An 11,390-nucleotide genomic window follows, 5' to 3' on the forward strand; every position below is an offset into this window, starting at 1 on the left:
TAATGCTCTGTAACCCTGTTCTAACGATGGATTCGGGTTAGGGGTGTTACAATATGTGGTAGAAAAGGTTCTATGGTGTGTGTGTAAGTATATAAAGATATTTGTTTAGGTTATAAGGTATGTTTGAATGAATTGGATAGGTTGTGATTGAGGTGCCATAAGAATGGCACATTGGTTAGATATAGGATGAGCATAAAATTGGTATGTTTTTGGATGTTTGATGTATGTTTTAAACATGTGAAAGATGGTTGAATTAGTGTATATTGGTGTGCAAGGGTTGTGCTTGAAATGAATTGTTTTAGGGGCAACACATGTTGCACACGGCGTGGGACATAGATTGTCACATGGCTGTGTGCCACACACGATTACCTCACACGATCGTGTCTCTTTTAAATTTTAGGTGCAGGTTTCACACGGTCTGACACACAATTTACGACACAGCCGTGTGATACAAGTCAGTGGGTTACATGGTTTAAAACACAGGCTGGGACACGACCTATATGACCTCTATTTTGCAAATTTTCAATTCTACCATGAAGTTTCTATTTTGATTCAAATAAGTCCTTAATTGTTCCCAAATTGTTTTTAGGGCCACTTAAGCCCGATTTAAGGCCCGTAAATTATTTTTTCCATAATTAAATTTTTAATTGTATGTTGATCTCTATTTTGATGTTAAAGGTTCTATATTGTACAGTAGTGCTCTGTAACCCTAAATCGGTGACGGAGACGAGTTAGGGTGTTACAAGGCTGCTCAATTCCACTGTGGATAAGTTGACAGTAAGGGAAAATGCTCTTGAGGCCATGGTGATGGCTTTGAAAGAGGATATTAAGGCCACGGTGAGGGTTTGGAGCATAAGAATAGAGGAGCTCAAAGGAGAGCTTGCTGTGTGTCGAGCTGCCGTGGGTAAGTGAGTGTTGGCTGTGTAATAGACCTTTTTTAATGATGTCGAAACTAGTGATTTCGGGATCACAATTCCGATGAATGAGTTCGTAGACATTAGTAATTAATATTTATGAGATAAATATAATATTATGATGGATTTTGATTTGATGGATTTTATTAATTGGTTAGTTAGTCAAGGTATAAGTGGTGCTTAACGAAAGTCAGTGGTTTTGGAAAATGATGCATTGAGACCTCGTTTTCATAAACTGAGCTATATTTTTATTAAATATTTATGGAATTGTTTAATAAGTGGATTGAAGTCTAGTTTGGTAATTTGATAGTTAATTAAGGAAAAGAACTAAATCGTAAAAATTGTAAAAGTTAATTGGTATTGGTTTTATTAGCTAAAAGACTTAAAAAATTAATAAATAAAGTCTAAGGTGATAATTAAGTCAATTTTATATGATGGTGGATGACCATGTGTTTTAATTTGGTGAATTAATACTAAATTATTAATTAAATAATTTATATGTTAATTAATAAAAGATGTTAAACTATTTTCATGTTTTCTTCAACCTTCCATCGTACGAAATAGAAGAGAAACTTGAGTAGCCATGACCGAACCTTCCCAAGCTTCTTTCTCATGCATGTAAGTCATTTGGATGCCCATTTTTCGTAATTTTTATGTTTTTATGATCGTTGTAGCTTAATCTAGCTAACTCGTACCTTCATTTTCAAAGCTGTTCAAAGTTTTATAAGTTGCCATTGATGAAAATTAGAAGCTTTTAATGTGCATTAGTGATCTACCACAGTTTGTTGTGGCAAATTAGAATATTTTTGGCACTTAATGAGCTTGTTTTCTAGCCACTATATGTTTATTTATTAAATTTTTAGTTTTATTAGCTTAGATTTATTTTATTGCAAAATAAACATTTTTACGCATTTTCTAGTATTTTAATGATCTGCGAGGCCAACTCGGGCCTTGGGAACGACTAAGAGGCTATTTGAGTGTGTAGGGTGCCAATTCTAGCCCAAGAATACAAAAGGCAACATCAATGTCGCGACACCAACATGCAGCGTCACAACACCAAACATTAAAGCATCTAGGGCTAAAAAGGGGCACGACGTAGCAAAATGGGATTCTTGGCGTTGCGATGCCATGCCAATTTTATGGAAAATGCGACTGTTTTCTTTTGACGAAAATTTTGGATTATTTCCTTAATTGGACCATAGTAATTTAATGATATATTGTATTAATTATATTTAAAGGGTATCTAGGGTTGTATGGGCACCAAGCAATAATTAGCCTATATAAGTCATCTTAGAGTGAAGTGCTTCTTATGTAGTGGTCCGTATAGGATGTGGGATTATCAAAAGCGATCTAAGCTATCCACGATCAATAAAGGAGGGAAAACAGAGCCCGATGAGAGTGAGGCTTCAAAGTGCTGGTTAATGATACTCAATTTCGCAAAGCGAAGATGAGTTACAAACAGAAAGGGTTGATGTATGTGGACATCAACATCGCAGGTAAAAGAAAATGTGCTTTTATTGATACAGGGACATCAAGCTTTTCCATATTAGAGAAAGCCATGGGTAAACTTGGTCTCTCGGTTAGTAAATCAACCAAGAAGTCCAAGATCGTAAATTTCGAAGTGGTCCCAACTGTGGGAGTAGCATAAAAAGTGGAGCTATAAATCAGTCAATGGAAAGGCAAGGAAGACTTTGATGATTGTATATGTATCTTGGATACTCGATAACAACAATGTATTGTAGTGGTGAGTCGAGAACTAAAAGCTGGAACTAATGTACTGTCAACAATCTAGCTATCCGACGATGTTCATGGTGAAAAGAACATTGACCTAGTAGATCGGAAGAGTGCTACAAGGACCCCTTTGGAAATGCTAGAGGTGCGACAAATCGATGCAAAACTTGTTGAGTCATCAGTGGGAGTACCACCTATGAGAGAGGTAGGTTGTGCAATAGATTTTGGGGGAGGGGTAAAGTAGTGATGCAAGCTGGGTAGTTGAAACGAGTAAATGCAACGAGCGAGGTATATCTCAAACACTTATCTAGTGTTTTTCATTTTGACGTATTGTTGGTTTGGCAAGGAAACATAGGCCATTTTAGAGTTTTGAAATGGGTAAGCTGAGGGGTTTGCAAACCAGAGTTAGCAGGAATACTTAATGTTAACCCGATGTTAAATGTGGGAATGCCAAATCCTATTTGTGCGGATCAAGGGGATTTTGACCAAAGCAAGTCACAATGTGGGCAAATGAGAGTGGCGGGCTCTTGCAAATAAGATATACCAAAAAAGAGCAGAATGGTTCGAGGTAGGCAACGACGAAAGTTGAGGCAAATGTTTTGAGGGGCGAAACTACTCGACAGATAGATTAGTTGAGGAACGGTCGAGGCATCAAGAAAGTTCTGAGGTGGATTAAACTAGTGTAATTCTAACGATGCAACGAGGGAGTTGCGAGAATGGACGGAGGAGAATGTCACGCGTCGCTGATCAAAGCCCATGACGATTGTGCAAAGAGTGTCCATAGAGGTCAATTGATGAAATGAGACTATTTAAACCACTTGAACTGGCCCAACTCATGAAACATATGGAGAAGGCCATCTACTTGAAGCCTTGGTGTCCTAATGAAACACTCTAGTAAAACTAGAGTTATTAGGATAGATAATGTAAATCGTAAAGGGATAAGATTGTATAAAGTTTAAATCTCTTAGGAATTTGTAGATATGCTCTAATGTTAACCGTCGATGTAACTCAATCTACAACTATTGGTTTTGGGGAGGGGGGCTCAACTATAAATAGAGACATTTCCCCTCATTTGTCATGATTCTGTTCATAGATGTGAATATATTTGATAGCATTTACTCAAACATTTAGTGTGTGCTATTTTTCTATGGCCTTTTTCTGTTCGTTCTTTGCTCTTTCGTTTCGAGTTTGCTTCCGCTTTGTTTCGGTGCCTTAGAGAAATTTAGTGAAAATTCCCATTTTGTGATAGTAAGGTTGACTTAGACGAATTTCAAGCAAAGAAAACACCTAAAACCGCATGATTTACCAGACTAAAATTCTAGTCTCGTCACACATGCAAATTCTTTTACAATATTTGATGGTTTTGATGGAATTCGAGAGAGCCTACAGGGAGAGTCCAATTATATTATTTTTGTGACATTAATTATTATTTAATCACTAATTAAGAAGCGTTAGAAAACCATTAGCATCCAATAGAATCATCTAATGTATGTATAATTCTAGACGTGCGCCAAGGACTTATTAATTATCAAAAGCTTTGGGGACTGACATTTAGTTATAGGAAACCATATGAACATCCATTACTCGATGCATTACACGGGTACATAACATGCTACTTCATTTATTTATGGATATATATTTTTTTTCACTTTTTAAGCAAGCATGCACTCAAAGTTAGATTTTAATTGTCCCCACCGCTGCCATGACCCTCTCCATAGCCATGCCCCTCGCCATAACTTTCACCATTGCCTGAACCATTTCCCCTGCCTGACCCCTCCCCGTATCCCTCACCATGGCCTGAACCACCTTGGCGTCCCTTGTTACCACCAGATCCTGATCCTGCTCGAGACCCAGCAGAAGACCCCGCATACGAACCTGCATCTGACCCTGAACCCGAGTTTGAATAGGATGAAGAGGAAGAGCTTGAACTTGAACTGGAACTGGAACCAGAACCGGAACCAGAACCGGAACCAGCCCCAGCTCCAGACCCTGAGCCACCACCTCCGAGACCCAGCCCTACACCTGCTCCAATCCCTACTCATATACCACCAAGATCTATACCCAAGTCCTTCCTTACAACCCTGCTCTCCGACACAATAGTCGGCATAGCAAGGAGAAAGGCGACCAATGCTAGGGACTTAAATGCTCCCATTTTGTTTTGTCACTTTATATAACTTAGCTGAACTAAATTGAAAAGGGGAGTTGAAGTATTGAAAGAGCTCTTCAATCTCTTCTTTTCTGCGTTCGATGCATTACTGAGAGAGCTAATTTATACGATTGTTGAAGGTAAGGTCTTGGACAATTATAAAAAAAAAAAAAAAAGTAAAAGAAGTGTGAACTGTTGAGTATAGTGGAGAAATTTGTTTATAAGAATTCGATTATTTTAATATTATTACATGGTGAGTATTAAAAATGGTAGTAGAAATAGGATTTGTTGGGGCGAAGCTGGATGAGAAACTAAGCACTTCCCCAGTTTGTGACCGGCCCATTTGATGTCCACTAAACAACGATCATAGTGGAAGTATGAATGGATCATCCTGTTGACTACAATCAATGCTTCTGGTACCTTCTTCAATTATTTGGTTGGTGATGATTACCCTTTTTTTTCCTTTTTTTTTTTTTTTGGCAGCGAGGTAGCTCCTTATGCTTTTCTTTAGGCAAATAGGGTGATTTGAAGAAGAAAAAAAGCTAGAGCGCTATAGCTCATTATTAGGGCTTGTTTTTAGTTACAAGGTTGGTTTGTAGAAGATATGGAAGAGCATGCGGATTCAACGCCATGATGCCAAACGGCTACGTCAAGGATTGCACGCAGGTGACATATGGTTGTGCAAGTTGCATGTCCCATGTTTGATCTCAATTGCAAGTCACCTTGGAATGGAGTTGTTATGCAATTTAATATATATATATATATTACATTTTTTATTGCAATATTTATATATAGAGAGAGGTGTAGTTAGGGGTTGGCAGGGCCTAATTTTCTTTAAAATAATTTTTTTTATTTAGGCTCTTTAAAATTTTGAAAAATTTAAATTAGTAAAGTTAAAATCGCACTTTGGCCCCTCTAAAAATGATAAAAATTTGATTTAGTTCTTTAAAATTATAAAGATATAGGCTATTCAAATGGTGAAGTTGCATATTTAATATCGTAAAATTAAAAATTAATTTTGGCGCCTAAAAAATTACCTGCCTTAGCCCTTGTATATATATTAGGTTTTTAGCATCAATTTATTAGATTGGATGGAAAAGAATATCAAGTAAAGATTCTTTAAAACTTCTTATTGCTATTGTTATGTTAGTAAGTTTTTCTTTTGTTAATGCTTATATGTTCTATTGCATTAATAATTGTCCTTTATGATTGGATTGGATTGGATTGGATTAGATTAATAGAAAAAGTTGTATTGATGTGCTTAAGGTTGTTGATGTTATAAGTTGCATGTACTAGCTCGCTTTGCAACTGAATCGTTGTGCAACTTCCTATATTTATTGGCATTTTTTAAATAAATTTTTTTTGTACCTTTTTATACATACAAGATTTCAGTAACAATTTATTTTATTGAAAGGGGAAGAAAATCAAATCAAGTAGGACTCTTTCAAGACTTTGTGTGATAATTTACTTTCCAAAAGAAATTTATTCTTAGAAAATCTTTGATGTTAGCTCCCTTATTAAAAACCTACTTGAGCACAATTAATTGGGTGAAGCTTATTTTTAGTGCAAATTCATTTCAAATAAATTAGTCTTCACTTTCAGTTTGTGATTTAGCTTTCAAAAGGAAAGTCATTGTAGAGAGGGTGATCTGATATTGATGTTTAAGAGTGAAATTGTAACTTTATGAGATACTACAGATTGATAATGAATTACCCTGTTTACGTTAGAAAATCTTTCAAACTACATAATTAATCTCTCTTTTACTCTCCTAATTATTAAAGCGAATTGCAACTAAATATTCAAATAACAAACAAATTGAACTATAAATAACAGAGTACAAATTTGATTTGGGTACTACCAACATACAATTTCAATCCTTGCTTTCCAACTCGCAACTCATCTCTATTTGTTAAGATCTGCCAATAATATATTCAACATATATGGGAAATGCAATAAAATTTAAGTGGTTTCACAAATTTTATATATAATTAATATTTTAATAATTCAATTGTTAAATTTATCAATACATTTGTAATTCGATCCAATATCTCTATATTATTGATCTAAAATGTTGTCTATATTAATACATGTTTAATGATTGAATTTTTTCATAAAATGAATAGTTAGAAAATTTAAATTTATGCCAAACTTGATATGCATGATCTACATATGAATGGAGAATGATATACAACAGTTGAACTGTTAAAATCTTAATTGTATAAAAAATTACGCAAATATGTAAAACCACTTAAATTTTTACTGTGTCTAAGTTGATAACTAAGTATGTATATACTATGATGCATGATTTAATGACCGGTTAACCCTTATTTAACATGTCTATTGACTGGTCTACTTTTTAACCTTTTAGTTTATATATATGCTTTTTTTTACTTTCATGTCTATTTTACTGTTCATGAAGACTAATCTTTTCGGGGATTAGTGGTTGCCCCTCTTAATAATGTTGTCTCCAAGATCCGGACTTGCATTCTCTCATGAGAATACAATGTACCTTATCAATGCACCCAACATTTGTTAGTTTATATATGCTTTTAATTAGCATGAATTATTTATTATCTTTTACCATATAGTCTTAAGAATTTTATACATGTCAATGAACATGAAAATAAAATCTTATACGTCTAAGCCTTTAGCACATGGTAAATTTCTCTATGTGATGTACATCTTATCATACATGTAGTCATTTACAAAGTTAATTAGTAAGAGGGGTGGAACGAAGTCACCTTTCTATAAAAAGCCACATAGCTTTCTCATACAACAACAAGAGAAAAAAAGAATCTTGGAACTTTTTCTTACCAACCATTTTAATGATCTTATATATAGTAATTTCTTTCTAAAAAGACAAGGATTTGCTTTAAACCTCAATTTTTTATTTACTTCCTTTCATATGAGTATAGTATCATTATTCTTAATTTTGTTTTTGATATAATACCTAGAATTACTTATAATTCCTTCCCAACCCTTAAAAAAGGATAATACGTTTGGTGCATTTGAACCTATGTCTTTTACATTAACAAAAATATCGATATAAATTAAGCTAAAACTCAATCCACAAATATCGATTTTTTACTACAATAGTTAGTAAAGTATTTTTCTTTTGTTGCTATTCTTGCTATATATCATGAGTACATCAGTCTTAGGATTATTGATGATAGAAATAGCCATAGCAAGCCCAAAAAGTTATTCCAGCAATTTATGCTTCTTTATTAATATAAATAATATTACACATGAAGTGAGATTTGATAATCTGACTCTCTAATCAAAGTAAAACTGTAAAATCTGAATAACAACGTGACAGAAATATATATTGGAAGTAGGCAACACCATACTAATTGCCACTTGAGGTACACCTAAGCGACTTTAACAGAAAACCACTAATCACTCATCACCACATTTATTCATGGACAAGAGGTGGTGATCAGTTTCATTTTTAATTATTTGATTCCCCGCATACAATTTTTTTAGCAAGGAGTGCTTAATTTAATTAGTTGCCGTTGCCTCTCCCACGGCCTCGTCCTGACCCAGCTCGAGAGCCAGCATAGGAACCGGCAGATGAACCGGCTTCTGAACCTGCACCAGACCCGGCTCGAGACCCAGCGTAAGAACCTGCGGATGAACCAGCTTCAGAACCTGCACCAGACCCACCAGATGAACTGGAGGATGATGCTGAACTAGATGAAGAGCTTGAACTAGAACCCCCTGAACCTGAACCGGAACCAGCCCCAGCTCCTGATCCTGAACCACTACCACCTCCCAAGCCAAGGCCTATCCCTGCTCCAACCCCAAGTCCTATGCCACCAAGATCCAGGCCGAGGTCTTTTCTCGCAACCCGGCTTTCAGATACAACCGCTGACATGGTAACAAGTAAAGCAATCATAAGAGCTGTAAACCTGAAAGAAGACATTTTCAACAACGTAGAACAAGAAACAAGGAACAAAGTGAAGAAGCCTTGGGGGAGCAATTTGGATGTAAATATGAGTGCAGTTGAACTCTCAGTACGAGCTTCTGGAATCAGGGGATGACCAGCATTGAGTAGTGGAGTTCAGGAGACACAGAGTTAAGCTATTTATAGTCTGAATGCGATCCATGTTAAGAGACTGTAAATTAAAGAGGAAATAGTTTGTTTTAAAAAATACAAGTGGAAATCATGATGTGTCATGTACAAGATTTTGCTGGGAGCAACCTTGTGGCTAAGAAAGCTGCCAAATTCCCAGGGATCTTAACTTCTTAAACTGGGTTTAAGACAGCTGTCTAAATGTCGCCGACCCATTATCCATAGTGGATGGAGCATTGATCAGTGCGGGCTTTTGTTTATTGATTACACTGTGAGTTGTGGCGGTGATATTTGATAATAATCAACTTTTTCTGGGCGGATGATTAAGTAGGGCGTTTTTTTCAAATGAAGTTAAGAGAAAGTAAACACCATATATCTTGCTGAGACATGTACATTTTGTAGGTTTTCCTAATGAACTGTCCTCATTAGAGATGTAATGTTGATAGATGCATGGTCATCTAATTGTCAAAAATTTTTGTAATATATATGAGAAAATTGTTAATGTTAATAGTTGATTATTATAATTATATTCGAATATAAAATTTACTATGAACATTACCAGAGGGCATTTCGTTAAGCACATTCCATTTCAAAAACGTAAATTTTCTCATGAGCCCTCGCCAATGTCATTCCTTAAAACGTCCTAATCATGGCGTGATGAGCGCCTTTGTAACCATGGTTATTAGTATTGTACTATTGTTTAGTTATTTATTTTGATACTTGGGAGTAGAGGTGCTCATGGGTCGGGCCGGGCCGGGTTCAAAAAAATTTTTTGGCCCGGCCCGAAATATGGGCCTAAGATTTTGCCTGAGCCTGGCCCGAAAAAATCATAAGCCGGCCCTGCCCTGCCCGCCCATTTTATTTTAAAATTTTAAAAAATAAAAAATATTTTAAAAATATTTTAAAAATATTTTAAAATTTAAAAAATTAAAAAAGTATTTTAAAATATTTTAAAATTAAAAATTAAAAAATATTTTAAAAATATTTTAAAAATAAAAAATTAAAAAAGTATGTAAAAATATTTTAAAATTAAAAAATAAATATATTTATTATATCGGGCCAGCCCGGCCGAAAAAGTGGTGCCCGAGGCCCACCCGTTTTCTAAACAGCCTCTTTTTTTGCCCAAGCCCATATTTCTACCTATATTTTACCCAAACCCTCCCATATTTGGACGGGCCATCGGGCAGCCGCCCTACCATGAGCACTTCTACTTGGGAGGAGAGATATGGATATTTTAAATGCAACTCGGTCTCTTATGCATTAATGTTTTCATTTTTAGAAGGGATATATCTCAAAATTATACATGAACTATGGTTTAATGTATAATTGTATACATGAACTTTGATTTTGTATAATTTTATACATGAAATTTTAATTTGATCCATTTTGTAAATTATTAACACAATTATTGATATAATATCATTTTATGATTATATATTACATACATAAATAAATATATTTATCCAATATAAAATAAATCGATGTATACATTTGAACCACAATTAGAGTTTCATATGTATAATTGTACCAAATTAAAGTTCATATATATAATTGTACATTAAATAAAAGTTTATGTATAATTTTGAGATTTATCCCATTTTAGAACAAAATATTGTTGGCACTTGTCAATATTGTACTATTATTAAATTTATAGATTTTTGGGAAAATTGATAGAAATCGTTATTGCATTTTTTCATCTTTAAACTTTTGTATAAATTGGGGCAAAGCAAGGAGATAGGTTGTTCCTTACACCACCTTTCCCTGAACTATTAAAATTTTTTTAAAAGGTTTGAAAAGATTTCAAATTTTTTACTCAATTAAACCTATTTGTGAAAATACATTTAAGTAGTCATTTTGATGAATGTTAATCATTAAAATTAATAATCTTGGGAGACACTAATTTTATTCTAGGTATTAGAATCCTAAGGGATTGAAAGAATAAAGTGATAGTACTGTCTCAGGCTTCATACATAGACAAGATATTAGAGCATTATGCAATGACCGATTTGAAAAAGGGAAATCAATCCTCCGTTTCGGGATTTCACCTCTCTTTAGAGGACTGTCCTAAGACAGCTGAAGAAAGAGAGAACATGAGAAAGGTTCCTTATGCTTTGACAGTGGGAAGTCTCATGTATGCTATGTTATGCACATGCCTAAATATTTGTTTTGCAGTGGGGGTTGATAAGTTGATATCAGGCGAATCTAGGACCAAGTAACCAGTTAAGCATATGCTTAAGTATTTACGGAGAACGATGGATTATATGCTTGTGTGTTTCAGATGAGATCTTACTCCTATCAGATATACCGACTCTGACTTCCAAACGTGTCAAAATTTAAGGAAATCGATATCAGGCTGTGTTTTTTCCTAGATGGCAAGTTCATAGTGTGAATAAGTCCCAAGTAGGGTTGCACTGCTAACTTCACTATAGAGGGCCGAATATGAGGTATGGAAAAGCTATGACACTATAATAGTGTGAATATAGCTAAGGCTCAAAGAACCAACATAAGGACAAAACACATTGATACA

General features: G+C 34.8%; 2 protein-coding genes across 2 annotated transcripts; both read right to left on the reverse strand.

Moving 5' to 3' along the window:
- Positions 1-4,133: 4,133 nt before the first annotated feature.
- On the reverse strand, positions 4,134-4,912 carry LOC105790999 (putative glycine-rich cell wall structural protein 1). The gene is given in 1 exon segment (XM_012618851.2): positions 4,134-4,912. A coding segment is annotated over 1 exon segment (471 nt). The 5' UTR covers positions 4,798-4,912; the 3' UTR covers positions 4,134-4,326.
- Positions 4,913-7,989: 3,077 nt separating this feature from the next.
- LOC105791000 (spore wall protein 1) lies at positions 7,990-8,862 on the reverse strand. The gene has a single exon (XM_012618852.2). It carries the CDS (start codon positions 8,711-8,713, stop codon positions 8,294-8,296), a length of 420 nt encoding a protein of 139 aa, XP_012474306.1. The 5' UTR covers positions 8,714-8,862; the 3' UTR covers positions 7,990-8,293.
- Positions 8,863-11,390: the final 2,528 nt, after the last annotated feature.

The sequence above is a fragment of the Gossypium raimondii genome, chromosome 8, assembly GCF_025698545.1.
Source record: "Gossypium raimondii isolate GPD5lz chromosome 8, ASM2569854v1, whole genome shotgun sequence".
In the NCBI taxonomy this organism is placed as follows: Eukaryota; Viridiplantae; Streptophyta; class Magnoliopsida; order Malvales; family Malvaceae; genus Gossypium; species Gossypium raimondii.